The sequence below is a fragment of the Neodiprion fabricii genome, chromosome 4 (genome assembly GCF_021155785.1).
Source record: "Neodiprion fabricii isolate iyNeoFabr1 chromosome 4, iyNeoFabr1.1, whole genome shotgun sequence".
Classification (NCBI taxonomy): domain Eukaryota; kingdom Metazoa; phylum Arthropoda; class Insecta; order Hymenoptera; family Diprionidae; genus Neodiprion; species Neodiprion fabricii.
Window position 1 is genome coordinate 18300428 of NC_060242.1, and position 18210 is coordinate 18318637.

Genomic DNA, 18210 nt, shown 5'->3' on the forward strand with positions numbered 1-18210 from the left:
AATGGTTAAGTGTACCTCATTTTTCGTAATTTCAAGAATTTTCACAGTTTTTTTACGCGATATCTGGTTTATTGAATTTTTCCAATTACTCTAACAAATTAAATTTTTCTCAGTGTGAGCACGTTTGAAATAACATATCTGCTATTCGATAGAAATGAATCTTGACAATAATTTCAAAGTGACTATCAACTTTGGTGTTTTAGATCCGATTTTGATGACGTTCAGCTCGTTTTGATCACTACATTAATAATCTTTAAACACCATATGAGAAAAATTTTACAAAACATGATACACAGAGAGAATAAAAAATAGATTAGTGTAGTCTTATAATTCAACTTTACTGTCTTGTAAGATTTCTTCACTTTCATCTCGTCAATTTGTATGGATCTGGTTTGTGAGCAAAATAAGCCCAAAAATATCAGAGTTTAATATTTCCGAACCCTCTGATTACAACAAAAATTTTCTCAAATTATTGATACCTTGGCTTGTGTCACTTCAACTTGTTCAAATTAATTTTTATCAAATACCATTGCTGGAAATTATTGCCGATAATTCTTAAGCCTCAAGGGCAAATCGCACAGCTCAAAACGATCCTTGCCGTATTTTCAACGATCAATATCAACTGTACGAAATCAATCCTATCCAACGAGTAATCAATCACGTTGCTGCATGTACGAATTATAGTTTAACCAAGTTCCTCAAATTGGCACTGTGACGGTTGGTGAAGGAAGTGTGAAAAATACCCATGAGACGAAAGACACTCGTCAGGATAAAAGCAAGACGGTCAGTTTGTGCAGTGAACCCGTAAAGCTCCGCGTCTGATCCGTTATTTCTCCGGTTCCAGGCTTACGACTCGGACCTTCGAAACGAGGGTGTTGTGCAGGCCTCTCGCAGTGGCATGGATTCGCACAAGTTTCGAGATGAGTTATAACGGTTCAACTTTCTGACGGTATATAATAGCGTTTTAGCGGTCAGATAGACGGACGTAATACAGCTGACGTTGGGCGCATTAGTCACTGTCCGAAAGGTAGGAGGAATTATCCGTTTTGGCAACAAACTTCCCCTTTGTGAACGACTCTCTAGCCGAAATCAAGAAATGGCTGGCCTCCCGATACCCCGAAAACTCATTGGTTCCATTAATCTCTCGTTCGGTTTCGAAACAGTTTTTCACCTGCTCGAGGTGTGGAAATGCAGCGGCGCGAAGCACCAGGCCAACCCTATAAATAGCTCCTTCAGGGGTCAGTAATCATTGGAATGTACCTGTAGATAGATTGGTTTCTCGCTCTCTCGGCGCAACGATTTCGGATTCTAAATTTGAATTGAATCACTTGACCGTGTGTCACGGTAAACTAGCGATTTGATGAATTTTGCGAAAATAGAGCCGCATGAGAAACAAACGAATTTATTCGACTTAAGTTAATGTCAGACCTTCAAAATTGCTGTTAAAACGAAGCGGATAACTGTTTGTCACACTCCTTGACACTCTTCTGCGATAGAATCGCTTCAAACTTTGGAAAATAGTTGAGATGACGATCACGTGTATCTGGTTATTGGGAAAAGTTTGGAAAATTGTTGAGAAAAACCGAATGTATCAAATTTCACCGTACAGGGAATCAGTTTTAAGTACATTCGTGGCGTTCGCATCAATCTTCTGAACTTTTTCCAATGCAAAACAAACTCGATTTCAAATTTCGTCATATTCCAAAGTTTTAAGCGACTTCATTACTCAACGTGTATTTCAAACATGCTTTCAATTCAAGACTAGAAAACTATCCCAGTAATGACTTCGCGAACTGCGATAACTTCGAGTGAATTATATAATCGCTTAACGTCACAGCGGATTATAACCAAGACTGTTGATTTGAAATGGCGTAAAAAATGTAACTCGAAACGAATCGAAATGCACCTCGTTCGAGTGTTCGAAAGTTCAAGCGCTTTGACATGACTTAAAGTGCCGTTAAACGACTTCGCATGACTTCGAGTACAGATAAAAATGTCAAATTCAAAACGAAAGTTGGTGAACGTCGAATAAAATGACGTGTTTTTTTCACGGCTCCTGAGCATCCAGTCTAAACCGGACTTCGTAGTGGGAATAATTGGACATTTATACACGGAAAGCAGTTCGTACTTTCCTTTCTACGACAAGAATGCATCGTAAATTTGAACGTTAAAATCGATCTATTCAAAGTTAAAAATTGATCAACGTATTTCTCCTAAACCAGAAGCTTTCAGGATCTTCACATTTCAGCACGTACCTCAAAGTACCAAAATTGCGGATGTAAAATTTGAAACGATTAATTCGTACGTGATAAAAGACCCGTGTTGCAGATTTGGGTCAATCGAGAATCGGGAACTTCGGACCGAACGTAGCGCCGACAATCTTGGAAACAGTCAAGCCCTAGCCGGTATAAAATTGACGGAGGTTGAGATCCCCGCAAAAGTACGATATATATGGAAGGGTGAAGGCGGGGGAAGGACGAAGCAGAAGCACACCACGAGTGTCCTGCAGCAAAAGCTCCGCAGGATCATATCGAGAAGCGAAGAAAGACGGCCTACCGATATTCGCTCTTAACGGCGTCGTTCGTGTTTAAGACGTGAATTCCTCAATCTTCCTTTCCTCTCGGCAGATCTCAATGTCAGCTAGTTCCCTTCCACCCCGTCCCTCTCTAGCTTTCTCTCTCTCTCTCTCTCTCTCCAGGTCGTCGTATAATATCTGTCCTCTTCGCTCCCCTCGACTTCCGCCTCCGTCTCAGTCTCCTCCTCCGCATCCTCGAGTACGTACTACATACCTAGACACTGTGTTACTTGAGCCTACATTGCGAGCCCGGTGTGCAGACCTCTCACACACATCCGTATCAACTCTGCTGCCGATGTAGTCTGGACGGTGTAAACTACCACACACGTATTTCCGGAATACGCGTTCAGCCCTCTGGAGTAACGATTTTTTACCGACGAGTCTTGGAGGCTCGACTGTGGTGCACGGCGAGAGCAAGCGGAATGGAAAGAGGAAGAGGAAGAGGAAGAGGAAGAGGGCAGACCCTCGGCACCCTGCACCAGATCAATACTGCACTCGTTCATTTAATATTCTTCTTTGTCCACCGGTAGTCCGGCTAGTTTAGCCTCCTTTCGGACCGTTCGATCCGTCCGTCTTGTCCGTTTATATCGTTACATCAATCCGTTTGTCTCGGAGGAAGTCGATACGCCGAGTTTCTTCGGGCTTCGTGATGCGGTAATTGCGAGGCAAATATTGCTCGTGGTTCCGCCTGACGGAACACAGTGTCGACCTTATCGCGACGCACTGCGGCAGAGACAGTCTTCGGGTATCTGGACCCTGACTCATACCCCCCAAAGGGTATCGAAATCGTCCGACCTTTTGTCGACATGGCTTAGGAGGAACCGTTTAAAATAGTATCCGTGAGAAGATATCTTTTCGGCTCGTTTTGGTTCACCTTTACGGTACGGTTTACGAAATAAGAACAAGTTCGTGTTGAATAATACCCGCGTATAAAATTATTATACCAATTTGAGTGAAAGAAATGTCTTACAGAATATGGGAATTGATGTCTGTGATGTACTATCGATCGATATATCAAAAATGGACTCTTCCTCACTTTTTATTCAGCCACTCAGGCCACCCATTCATTGTTAATCAACTCCGTACGAAGCCTGGCGGGCACGATGAAATTCCAATAAGCTAACTAACACCCATAATTCGTAAGAAAAACGTTTCGAATATAAAACTTATATTTCGTTTTGGCGCTTCGGAGTAAATTATGAATATTTTGGACAGCTATTTTTGATCAGTTCGTTTTCTAACTGGCAAAACAAATCGGGATCATAATTTTATGTCAAGTACAGTGATTATTTCTTGCGTTTCATCTTCCACTTTTGACATGAAATTCGAATTTGGCCATTGTTGCGTTGGATACGATACGGAAAAGTTGAAAATCATTTGTCAACAAGCTGTAATAAAATCTGTACAACCCTGAATTACCTTTATTCGCTATAGATTGGACCCGCCATTTAAAATTAGAAATTTTCTATTCCTTATCGAAATATTCAGTGTCAATAAAAGTCCAGTAAACGAACAATAACAGGATCATTCTGTTTGAATACAGTGAAGCGATTTGGAAATATCCGAGGTGGAAATATTTCGTTTAATCCTATAGACTTCGATACCACGCAACTTTGGTGTAAAATACCAAATATTTTTCTCCAGCTCGATTAACTGCTTCCGGATTGTAACGAAATTGGACCGCAGCCTCCATAATCTACACAGATATGTGCGTATAACGTGAACCTGACTCTCATCTCCCCTGGCCTTCAACCTTCCCCGTCATGTTGTTCCAGGACCAGATTCGATGGGGCAATCGGACTCGAGTATCCCTTGAAGCAAAGGGTGCAGGGTCAAGGCCAGTCAAATCAGGAATTGCCTTTCTGAAATTGCCCTTCAATGAGGAACAATCGTGGTTGAGTCGTGGTCTCTTCTGGTATCACTCAACATTTTATTTGACTTTCTTTTTTCTTTTTTTTTTTTTTGAGAAATGATGTATACCGATAATGATCAGCGACATGTAACCGAGTTTCATTCGCCCCAACTTTGTTCCAGTTGGCGGTTGGGAAATGGGACGAGTTCTGGGCTTTCAGACGCGATAACCTTTGTTCACGATCCAATGAACCTCCGCCTCGTTTATCCCGAAAAAAGGTAAGTATCGATCGATCCGTGTCTATAGTGTACACATATGTATGTTATGTATTCGCAAAGTATATAACTGGCGCTGAGAGGCTATGTGATAGTCTTCGCAGAATTCAAGGATACGTTTCGGTGAAAAATGCGTAATAAAATTAGAAAAGCACGCGTAGCATTTAGATGAAATCGATATGAAAATCGAAAAATTGTGAATACGTAATAAAACTAATTTCGAACTCAAGTAAATGAAATTCAATTGACGAATTTATTTATGAAGATCAAATTCTAGATTCTAGAACTGTATAAATTATCAATAATACTGTATAAATTTTCCTCTGATTTCAGATTTCAAATTTTCTATCGATGCCAGGAAAAGACAATTTCCGTTAATCGTACTTCATCTCGATGAAATATGTGCAGGATAATTCCTAACGGCCGAATAGTCCGTCGTCTGCTAGAATTTAACGCGCACGCGCTAAAATTCGAGAAGAGTTGTTTACCAGGGTGAACAACCGTCGTGAACCTAACCTCGAAAATTTCGACAGTTGTCGCCGGCAGTTGTGCTAAACACGAGGCTGAAATTAGCAGCCAGACGTTCTAATGTTCGTTCGAACAAGGTAATGAAGCCCGAAAATCAAAATTTTGTGAAATACCTCGAACCCCCGGTATTTTGAAAGAATCATGAGGATAAAACCAAACTGCATCTGAATTTGCAACGGTTGGTCACCCTGACAATCAACTGCTATTGAATTTTGGCGCATGCGCATTGCGTTATAGCAGACAACGGATCGTTCGGCCGTTAGATAATCACTCCGTACATCATCGCGTACTAAGCCTCAGTTTTAAGTATACACAGTTTAATTTTTGGTATCGATAAGTTTTTTATCAGGTAAAACGCTGTTTTTGATGACTTATTTTCCACGCGACGTTCGTTTAACCAACTTTCCGCAGTTATGCGAGATTGTGCAGGAATGAAATAAATCACAAAATTGACGAAGTGTGAATTTTCTTTAATACGAGGACCCTTGACTTGCGGACACCCCTGAACCATCTTCGACCTTGAGCGTCAGGGTGGGTAATTACAAGGCCGCTACATACATAATGCATAAGGCTTAAAGGTGCGTTAAGTAAATTAGGCAGTTAATATTCAGCGTACAAGTCCGCGGGTTACCCGGTCGCCTCTAGTCGTCCACTTTATGGAAATACCCGAAAGGATAACACGTTCGTAATTGCTTCAGGTCGTCGACGAGTCCGCCTTATCTTGTACGCTGCACCTACTCACCGGGATTTAACCCCATCCCTTAAACGATTTATCCGCCATGCCCAAGGCAACCTGTTATCACGAATGGCGATCATGAAGAAACCACAAGCAAACGGAATACATTGCCGAAGGCGTTTGAGGATGAATGAAAACCCCAATCCGAATGAAAAGTTTCGAGGAGAGACAAAAAACTGCTTGAAAAATATCTTGCAACGTTATTCGCGTCGATAATAAATTGTAATTTGACGTCTAATTTAAAGACGTATCATTTACGGTGTACGAGAAGTAAACAACGTCCCTTATATTTGATAGAAACGAATCTGAAGAAATCTGAAGTAAAAAAAGGTATCGACAGTTTGACAGAGGGTTGAAAATGATTAAAATTTCCTGTGTTTCGTCTAATTTTGATGTTCTTGGCCTTTTCTTGCTGGCTAACCAATTCCCCAGAAATCGACTGAAAACATTCGAAAAATCCTGCGTTCTAGTGTAGGTGTAACTCTTAAATCTAACTGTTGACAAAAACTACTTCCGCAAATCTGTTTTTTTTTTTTGTGTTTTATATCAAGCTGAAAAAGATGATTTTCAAAACCATTTTCAGTTGATCTCTAGAAATCTTGAAGGTAAACCTAATAAGCCTAAGAGCATTATGATTCTGATGAAAAAATCGATCATTTTAAACGTTTTGTTTCTAATTAAAGACTTTCTTCGTACGTTGTTAATATTTTAGCTTGTACTGTTTGAATTTTATTCAGAATTATTTTTATCAAACAGTAGGAAACGTGGTTTTGATCGTGTTCTCTATGATTGGCGAAAATGACATTGCTGGAGGTTATTTAAAAGGTATTATTCTCTTTTTTTAACTTTCGATTCAGATTTTAGATCCCTTTCGTTCTCAAAATCCTGACAACAAGAGCGTCTGGAGGGTCGGTGAATTACGAATTAACAACTTTCTGGTACCTAATTTTAGGAGTATTTCTCTATAATGAAAACATTCATAAACCACAACCAATTTTCCTGGTAATGCATGGAAAAAAAAATACAAAATACTTGTAAAATTGTAAAAAAGAGTTGAGAAGTCAACTTTTCGATTCAAATCGTTTTTTAACGGTAAAAATTTAACTATGTTCGTTATATTTCACTTTGCGACGGCTCATTTTATTCCAAAGACTTTACCAATGAAAATTGTATATTAATTGACCTAAAATAATCAGATACCGAGTACAAAAATGTTCAAACACCTTACGCGGCGATAATTCTCACAATTAGATTCACGATATAATTCCGGTGGTTATTTAACACCGCGTATGCCTTCACAGGTGAGTCGTAAATACATCCCTAATAAGGCTTGCTCGGGTTTCTTTCGTTTTTCGTTCTTTCTTTCCTTTCTTTTTTTTTTTCATTTTAATAAAATTACAGTAGGTATTATGTACATATGGCTTCGGACTTACGTCATGGCGTCACCCTTGTGCTTCATTCGTTGCAACGCGTCGCGTACTCACCTGAAATCATAAAATAAAAACCAGTTAATTGTCAGCTATTTCGAAAACCCAGAGTGAAAACGTTTGGGAAAATTAGAAAGAAAAAACGAACGATGAAGTCGATGAACATAAATATTTACGTTTTTCGTTCTAGAAATTTTCTTTACTTCGAGTTCCAATCGAACAATATCCGGAACTTATTTCAATTCAAGTTACGCGAGTCTTTTAAAATTCGATGATATGTTTGCGTCTTGTTTCAATTTTTGTGAATTCGTTCTGACACATATTTCGTGAAATCTTCTCGAGTTTAATCAAAGCCACGTGAAATCTCGTATAAAATTGATTGTTTGTGCAAAAGTTTGTTCGAAATATGAATAAAAATAATAACGTGCAACTTTTTTTTTTGTTTTTTTTTTTCTTTTTTTATCCAAAGTAAAATCTCCGAATTATACCATGGAAAATATGAAAACATTTCGGAGTGGTTTATTGTGTGTTACAAAACGTTTCGATGCGGACCTCCGAAAGTAATTCGACAAACGAGGAAAAAATAGTGAAAATCTTCGTGACAGCGATTAAATCGTCCAAAAATTCCGAACTAAACCGACACTGGTTGGAACAATTTCACCAGCTTTTCCCAAATCAGGGAATGAACTGAGCGCCGATCGATCTTCGACGGTTTCCGATACGTCATGATTTGTGGGTCACTTCATTTCCTCCGCTCCACGAATTTCGAATCGTTGGCACGTCGCGCGTCGCGATTTCGACGGGATTTACTGTTCAGGTTCCCAGAGGTGGAAATATAGCTGAAAGACGATCCCATTTTCTTTCTCTTCAATTTACAGACTCGTTACGAAAATATGTAATTATATTTTATTGGAAATTTTCGATTCAAATTCTTGCACGAAACGAAGGAGATTTTTTTTTTTTTTTTTTTAAATCAAAAATTAAAAATTATCGTACCAACTTCTTAATCTGAATACTTCGCTGACATAAACAAGATCACGAATCTATGCAAGTCCGACACAATGGGATGTACTTCCAGTTATGAGAATACAGATAATCGAGTCAAGTTCCAATTAGCCAACGGATGTTGTAACAGATACGCAAGTTTTCCAATTAATAGAATCTCTCCTGCTTTTGTAACATCTTAGATATCTATGCGGAACAGATTCAAATTTCGAACTGCAGTAATTTCTACAGAATAACGGGCTGGCTTCGAACTTCAATTTTCCGATTGTTTCATTGATTATATTTTCAGCGATTGAACGATAGTTGATGAATTTTTTCTCTTAAAGTTATTTTACCATCCAGGGAACTTAATTTTACAAGCAAATCGTTTAAGTTCAGGAATTTATTCGAATCAATCAATTTTTATTTCATTTTTTTTCCCCCTCTTTTTATCGACTAATTTCTGTACCGGTGAACTTTCGAATTCCTTCGACAACCGATGCAATAAATTGATTTTATTTATTGATCAAACATGTAAAAGTAGTTTCGATACAGTTTGTCGAATAGTACAACTGTACAAAGTATTGCCACGCTTTGCGAATTGATGTATCAATTAACTTTAAATCAGACACATTGCAGATAAATAAAATTTTAAAAACGATACTTAACATTCCTCACAGAATATTTTACCTGCAACTAATTCACGACAACTTCTGGTAACTAATCGATTGCTCCAATAATTAATGAAGAAAAAAATGAGTGGCAAAATAAAAACAGACATATTGAAAATATTCCGATTAACTGATTGATGTTCGTGCAGTATATCTAATTCGTAACCGATAGTCAAATTTTCATTTATACGAAAGTTCCGACGGAGTTCAATAACGAAGAATTTATTTCTTTCGACCACAATTCCATCCCAATCATATTACTTTCATCCCGTTATATATCCTTCAATTGTTAATTTTATCCTATAGTTTTGCATTCCTAAAAAATTTAAATTAGCTTCGATCCATTCAATTATTTCAATGATTTGACTGTTGGTTCACCTTCATATATCAAATTGACTTGTAAGTAATTATTTATCTATCAATCATTCATCAGTAAAATCAAATAAACGTTGTAGACGCGACAAAATTATCGTAGCTACCTAAAAACTGAATTCCTATGTAACCAGAATATGCAGAAACTATTATCGCAGAACATAAGTAAAAAAAATAAAAAATATATATATATATATATATCTCGTTGCAGTTTCCGCAAAAAGTCGAACAGCCAGCTACAAGCTTGTGGTTATCGGAAATATAGGAGAGGAAGTTTCCGCAGCGAATATACGAGCATATTTTTCAATATGCGACGATGTCGTATCCCGCAGTTTTCATGTTCGAAATTCCAACTCGAGTTCTATAATTTATAATGCAAAACGTCATTTCATACATTTTTCGGGCTACGAAGTGAATTTATATGGAAGACCCATGTCATTCTATAATATAATTCATGAATGTCGATTATACTGCGTCGAAATTAAGATTGGCTTTACGTGTTTCATTCAATGCAGGTGAACCCCGATCTTAGAATTACCGAAGGATTTCAAGTCTCTGGATGATTTTGAATAAAATGGCAAAAAATTTTTGCCGATGCTTCTTCGGATACTAGAATTCAATTTCAAAACATTCGAAATTTTGAACGGTTCTTTTACCTGATATCAAGTTTTTCTTATCAATCTGTCGCAAATATATTAATACAACGTACAACTTCAATCAATTGAAATTAAATTCTTATTTTCACAGCATTTTGAAAAAAAATGCTTATTTAATTCAAATATACATATGCAGTCTCACTTGATTGTAAAAATTCCTATGATTCGGTTCACATATTTAAGTAGAACTTGTTTACTTGCCGTTAAATAAATTTATGACGTTGTAAAAGTGCAAAAAATCAACAAATAAAGAGACAAATTCAAACGAGAATGCGAAAGATATTTGTTTCTCTTTTCTCCATCTTTTTCGTTTTATTTCTTGAAAAAGTACACACTCGCACACATATACGATACAGCCTGGGATTTCGAACTCGTTTCAAAGCTTACATATATATATGTATGTATATATATGTATACATAAAGAAGAATCACGAACCCATTACACTATATATATATGGGTACGTCCAATACTTTTCGACCGCAGCCTGCGGGCTTGGGTCAGCGATTCGGCTGCTGATTTTTTCCAAGAAAACAGGTTATAAAAAAAGACGATTCTCCAAATCTGAGCTTAATATAAGAAAATCTGGTGGCTATAGAAATTTTTGAAGTTTTTAATAATTCAATTTTTTAGTTACATTCACGATTTTTTCATGGGAGCTCTATGGGACTTGAAGACCCGAATCAAACGGCATTCCCTGTCTCTGACCTTGCATTTTTAAGAAAAAATAGTTCTTTACTCCAAAGCAAAATCCAGTTTAATTAGGACCCTTTTCATGAACTACTATTTTAGCAAAATTTCGCATAACTTTGAAACGCTGCCAAGTCAAAGATTTTCCAAGTAGACGGCCAACTGACGGCTCAAATATTTCGTCTAGGTATATTTTATCACTACCTACACGAATTATTATTAATTACCACGTTCCATTTCATATACGGCCTCGCAAAGCCAACTGTTTTCTGAAAAATCGCTGTTTTCAGATAGCTGTAACATTTTTCTGTCAACTCGAAATCGCTTGAAATTTTCAAGGAATATACTTCATTCTATCCCCAAACAACGCTGAAAATTTCCAGCTAGGAGTCGAAGTTGTTAACGAGCTGTGAATTTTCAAAATGTTCAAGTTTCCCACACAATATTTCGTATTTAATAATACTAATAATAATACGTGGTAATTAATAATAATTCGTATAGCTAGTGATAAAGTATACCTAGACGAATAATTTGAGCCATCGATTGGCCGTCTACTTGGAAAATTGTTGACTTGGCAGCGTTTCAAAGTTATGCGAAATATTGCTAAAATAGTAGTTCATGAAAAGGGTCCTAATTAAACTGGATTTTGCTTTCGAGTGAAAAACTATTTTTTTCTTAAAAATACAATGTCAGAGACAGGGAATGCCGTTTGATTCGAGTCTTTAAGTCCCATAGAGCTCCCATGAAAAAATCGTGAATGTAACTAAAAAATTGAATTATTAAAAACTTCAAAAATTTCTATAGCCACCAGATTTTCTTAAATCAAGCTCAAATTTGGAGAATCGTCTTTTTTATAACCTACTTTCTTGGAAAAAATCAGCAGCCGAATCGCTGACCCAAGCTCGCAGGCTGCGGTCGAAAAGTATTGGACGTACCCATATGTGTGTGTGTGTGTGTGTGTGTGTGTGTATGTGTGTGTGTAGTGTAATGGGTTCGTGATTCTTCCCCAGTCACTGCAGCCGTGGCAGAAATAACAAGCCCGTTGAAATAACGAAACAGAAAAAGAGAAAAAAAAAAAGAAGAAAACTGTACAAGTAGGTATTATAATACGCGATGCCTGCTTGAGAATTCACGGATTCTTTGCTCAACGAGATCGCGCCGATTCAACTCGACCTTTCCTTTGATTTGCCTGCAATTTGATTTGAAAGAGAAACGAAATTACGAAAATTTAACGAACAGTATTCTTTTGAATATTTTATACATAACGATAGTCACTCATTTTCTGTTATATATTCGACTTTGTATTATCAATAGCGTAATTATTATTTCTGTTATATAAATGTCGTTCATGCAAATTTTCATTCGCCGTCAAAGCGAACTCTTGACTTTCTCTGCGGAGAAGAATTTTTCTTTCTGTTTCTTTAAAAGCGTCGATTTATAATACCTTTCATCATTTCGTCTAATTAATACACGATGCTACCGATCAAGGAATCACTTGGAGAAATGGAGAGACGAAAATTACGAGATGGTGGAACAAAATGGGAAAAATTTGTGATCGTGTTGGAACTCTATATTTTTTGTTCGTATATAGAAAGAGCGGAAAAAGCACGTCTGTAAAGCTAAATTTGAGGGTAAAAATATTGAAATAAAACTAAAGCGTTGATGAAAGAATTAAAGCTGCGAAAGTCGAACTGAAATTAAAAGAAGTTGAATTTTATTGAAAGAATCTCTCTTACAACGGAAAAAGCGGACTATAATGATCATCAATTTTGAATAAACAAATTTATTCAATATACTGCATTAATTTATTATCCACTCGCTTCAAAAGCGAGGAATAAATCTTTCCCGTAAATAAAAATGAAAAATTCTATCTTTCAACCGAATGATGTTGAAATAATTGCAACTATTCGAATTACTAAAATAGTTGGATCTATTCGAATTCCAGAAGGCAATTCGATTCGATTCAACTATTCTCCACACGCTGTGAAATGCACAGAAATTCCTAGTTGTGGTTTCTGTGCAATCTTTGACAACTAACAAAACTATGATAAAATAAAATGTCAAATCAGATTAAATCTAGACAATAAACGGTATCCAGGGATTTTTGAGGTCGCTGATTATGAATCTGAAGCAAGATTTAAAAAATTCAAAATGGCGGATTCAATATCGAGGAGAAAAATTTTAGAAATTCATTAAATTTGAACGAAATTCATTATTTATTTTGTTGAAAAATTGGCAACGATAATTGAACTAAATAGCAAGTTGCCAAATTTTCTTGCAATTTTAACGATATTCAAACTTTTATTACAATGATACCCATTTTGTTAGATTTTCCTATCAACGACACAAAAATTGAACATTTCAATTGCTACGGTAACTAGAAAAATTGAGTAAAACAGGTATCGTTAAAAAAAACTGTTTCAATATTGTTGAAATTACGATAAACGAGGTACGCGTAACCATTATGCGCTATCGTCGATCCTTTTTTGGTAATTGCAACGCAAAATCAGTTTGTTCGATTGACTCTACTTTTTTATTTAAAAACGCTTTAACGTCAATTTATTCTTCCACAAGAATTAAATTTTTCCAACAGCTACAAGAAAATATAGTAAGAGCGATCGTAATGAGAAAGAATAGTAACGGATAAAACTGATTTTCATTTCGTACCTGGAACTATATTTTTCGATTATGGTCAAAAATGAAAATAGTTAAGAACCGAGCGGTAACCGGAACTAAAAATTACTTTCAGTGTGTATACCATAAATCCACGGATTTCGCACATTAGATATAAGTATGCGTACGAGAACTCGATGGTATTTGACTCCGAGCAATCCTAATGGCTTTGGAATTGGACCTATGGCCAAAAATCACCGAAGCTCTCTTTCCTCGTCCTCCCTCTCTCTCTCTCTCTCTCTTTTTCTTTCACCGAAAAAAGAGAAAGATCGAGAAACGTGGGGGGGGGGGGGGGGGGGGAGGGGGATGGAAGTGAGTGTCAAGCATTAAAACTCCACTAAGTATCCGTCCGACATGCTTTTAATGTTATAACGAACATACCTTTTATCGCAGGCACTTTCACCCACTCAACCCCCCGTGCATTTTCACGGCGAAATTCACCCTCGAATTTCAGCGTCTTATTTTTTTCCCTTTGATTTCGGGCCTGGTTTTTACTTTTTCTTAATTTTTTTCTTCTCACTTGAAGGGCGAAGCAAAGGTGACTTCTAATTATTTTATCCGAGGCGAGTATTTTGTAAGTGGATTATAATTCCCTTGAAATCTTCTTGGCGAGAGATCGAAATGATCATCCGGACATTTTTGTTCTTCATCTTATAATTGTGTATTGTCGGCACGATGGAAGGTAAATTTCGATTAAAATTTTTCTTTCCCCCATTCATGAGATAACAAAAAAAACATATTTTTCTTGATTCGTGGAAATGATATGTAAATGTTACAAACCAAAGGAGAGAGACTATTTTGTTCAGTTTTGAATGTCGAATTGCATAAATGTTTCACTAGCGGCTCGTAATGAATTAATTTTGCTGAATTGATTGGAATTTTTTAAATTTAAATAAATAGGTTTCCGTTTTATAGTAACACATGAAAATTTCTTCGGTTGAAATGAAATTTTCTGCTCGAAATAAGCCGTTGCCTTGAATCGAACAAAGGTATTAAGCGAATAAAAATTTTTCTTACAATTTTGGGATAAGTCTGCGTAAAAAGGATTATTACTGAACCTTGAAAAATCCGTGAGCAAAGAAATGTGACCAGAAATAAAACTTCTAATACGTTTGCGGAATTATTTTGCGAAAACTGAGGAAGGGAGGAATAATTACTGTTGAATTTCGTAAGCCAAGGGGGCTAAACTGCAGGCGAAGCAATTACTCAACGCACAGCAGGATCTACGCAACGAATATATGGGCGATTCCCCCGAAACGATTATTTTGCATCGAGATAAACGCGCCGAATTGAGTTTTTTTCATATTCATTCAAATTAATCTATCTGTATTAATTAAAACTGAGATTTTGATTCAAAAGAATTTATCATAATTCACAAAAATGTCACGTTTGGAATGGGACAAGATCTAAAGGTCCAATTTTTTATGCCTGAAAATCGTTCAATTTTCATGCTGCCCACAAAACGCGTCATTGACAAATATTCGAAAAATTCTCCCCTTCAATTTTTCAAATGTAAATTTAACTCGCAAACTAAAACAGATATTACAACAAAATACAGAAGATATTTTTTCATCTCGATTAATAAATAATTGGTGATGAGATGAAAGGAGGAAATTATAATTTTCGAATTCGTCAATGTAGGTCAAATTATAGATCTCGCAAAAATCACCAACTTCTTCGAACTCTGACAAAAACAAAAAAAAAAAAATTGTATTTCATCACAATGAACTAGTTTTATTTATTTACCTATTTTTTTTTCGTGCACGACGAGTCCATTATTCGTGAAATTTCTTCAAACCTTGTTTAAAAAAAAAAAAAATAAATAAGAAGAAACAAACTCACAGCGAATATCAGGGGAAAACCTGATCACAGGCAATTATTAATGATAATTTTTCACAACTCAGCCGGTGGCTGCGCCGACTGAACGTGGTTTACATATTGTCCATATATAACGGTGTTAAATCTGTTTGTATATAATTTCCATCAACTGGGGCGTAAACTAATTGACCAGGCAGGTACCTGCAGTTACGAATACAGTCGGCCTGGCGGACAACTCGAATAGTTCATCCGGGCTGCCACACTCGAAGGGATCACCGTCGAGGGGCGAGGGGACAACGAGGGTGAAAATCAATCACGGTGAAAAATTTTCCCTCTACTGCCCTCTCCCCTTTTTTCTTTTTCCCCTCGCGAAACGGACAACTGGATGCAGGAATATGGAAAGATGAATACTCCCGACGAAATACTGCGATTTTCACCATCGCACTGAATAAACGAGGGTAAAATTTGTAGAAAAAAAAAAAAAATACTGAAATCGGATCAATTTTGTTTTTCGACTGTGTAACGCATTTACATTTAATAAGAATTCTGGACGCTTTGTTTTTTTTTTCATCAAATTTATTCTCAAGAAAGATTGTCAAATTTTTTAAATATCAATAATCGAATTCACCCCAATACTTGTGAAAATTCGTTGATTCAAGGTTTTGGGATCTCTTCAAACTTGAGAAATTATTTTACAACGCGGAAAGTTAAGTAACGGATAAGAAATTTTTTGAAATATACACTTTTGAATATCAGACGATACAACCAAGCCATGGGTTGATGTTTTCTTCAGAATATTGCTTTTATCGTATATCATCCAGTTTATAAATCAGAAATCGTTAATTAACTCGAAGAATTTATAAACTAACGGGAAGAACCTATAATCTAATATCTACACGATGATGGAATGAAAATTGCAGTCGTTAATATTTAAACAATATTTATCGTAACGTAAATTAATTTAATCAACTGTATAACACTCGCAGTTGTTTAAATTATTACTACATTTAAATAATCTTCAATTTCGCTACTTGAATTCAGGATTGAAAGTCACTCGTCAAACTCGCTATGAAAATAGTCATTTTTATTTAAATGAGATAGCAAAGCAACTGCAAAAAATGTAGGTTACAATCTTAGCGCAGTGTGTTTTTTCCCTACCGTTAGATTTGAATAGACGGAATGAGTGAGTGAGAAAACAGTTGCGAGCCCGACTCGAATATCTTCTTTTTTTTTTTTTAGTAATTGTATCTATTATAGGTATTGTGAAAAAATATAAAGCCAGGCGAACTAACAACTGTAACAAGATGAGGCTTTTTTTACAATAAAAAAGATTTGTCTCAAAAATTGCGAAAATTGAAGGGACGGCTGTGGAATATAATAGTTTTTGAATGACCCTCAATACTTGATTCGGGAAATCGAAATTGAAAGCGGAAGGTCCGGGTCGAATGGGCGACTTAATGCCAATTTCCGACATTTCGAACCCTATTTCGACTTTGGCCCTCGGCATTCAAGAAAGTTGGCAATTTCCTGAAAATCGATACTTTTTACTAAGTATTTACACCACATTATCATTTTCGTAATCTGCGAAGATCTCAATGAGACTTGTGTGATAAAAAATACTCGAACTGTGAATAAGAGATTGGCTATCGATTCTTCGTTTCAATCCATTTAAAATTGTTAAAAATCTAGCAAATTCGTTCAATTACACTCGATAATGGTTCATTTTATTCAGCATCCTATTTTCTCATCAGATTCACTGAAACATTTCTCTATTTTTACATTTGACTGAAATCTAAGGAATCCAACATAAATTATTGCACAATTATCATGATATTTATTTACAAATTATAAAAGTTTGTACCATCTTTTCACTTTCTTATAGTTGTACAATGCTGATAATAAGTGGATTTTTTCAGTATTAGCGTCTTGAGAAAATTTCTTGATTCACTTAAAACTTCATCAGATTTTCGTACCGATTTTTTCACAGGATAAGAAATTCGCTGAGAATTCAAAACTTTCAGATTCTGCCACATGATATAAAATAATACGCAGATATTCTATGATAAAGCAAATAAATAAAGCTAACACCTGCTAAATTATTTGAGAATCGCTCAGAATTTCGCTAAATCGTCGAATGTTCAATTCAGACAATAATATCCATATTCACGGTGAATAATTCGACGATTGTTGCAGGCATATACATAAATTCGCTCGATTCGTTATTCTATTCTGATGATTGCCGCAACGATTCTCGTTATAAATGTACATAACGTTGTTGAAAATCCATCAATTTCAATCTGAATAGCTCACTTAAATAGTAAAATTGCGGACAGCTTGCACGGATCGGGACCCGATTGATTGTCGAAACGCGATGAGTTATCGCTATTTTTTGTTCAAAAGAAAATAGAAGCAACAAAATCAGTGAAGTGATCAATCTATAAAACTATGACAAAAATTTCAACCCAACTATCATCAATTTTAGAGATCCCGAATTATAATTTATCGCAAAAGGCTAATCACGTATCGTTTGTCCAATACTCGTAAATAATATTGGCAAGTAAGTTCTAAAATCATTATGTCAAACGATTATCAACGACGATTCCATTTTGGATTCATATTTTCTAACTGTTCCATCGTTTTGATAATCCTCGCCGGTATGTTAATCAATCCGATTTAATCCGTCAAAGGGCTTTACAGAAATCCCGGCACTGATCGTGCTTTTTTATTTTCATGTCCCCCGACAAAATTCGTGATCCTCGTTAACGTCGATCGGCCGCAACCGCAGATAGCATTGAGGCATCGCGTTGTGGATTATAATCGGTATAATTGTGGTCCGCTTAGCGGTCAAATTCCATTTGTAACGATCGGACAACACATTTCAGATCAAATGTGTGCGTCCTCATATGCAGGAAATATACATAAAATGCGTGAGAAATATCTCAGACAGTTCAATAG

General features: G+C 36.3%; 1 protein-coding gene across 9 annotated transcripts in view; it reads right to left on the reverse strand.

Annotated features, from left to right (window-relative positions):
• LOC124181013 (poly(rC)-binding protein 3) overlaps positions 1 to 18210 on the reverse strand; it is a 122006-nt gene that overhangs the window by 44338 nt on the left and 59458 nt on the right. For 7 of the 9 annotated variants that reach the window (XM_046567094.1, XM_046567093.1, XM_046567081.1 and 4 more), the window contains exon 2: positions 7400 to 7450. The exons of the other annotated variants lie outside the window; for them this stretch is intronic. In XM_046567094.1, the coding sequence (XP_046423050.1) occupies positions 7400 to 7425 (26 nt within the window). In that variant the 5' untranslated portion in view covers positions 7426 to 7450. The remainder of the gene's footprint in view (positions 1 to 7399; positions 7451 to 18210) is intronic. 9 annotated transcript variants of the gene reach the window in all.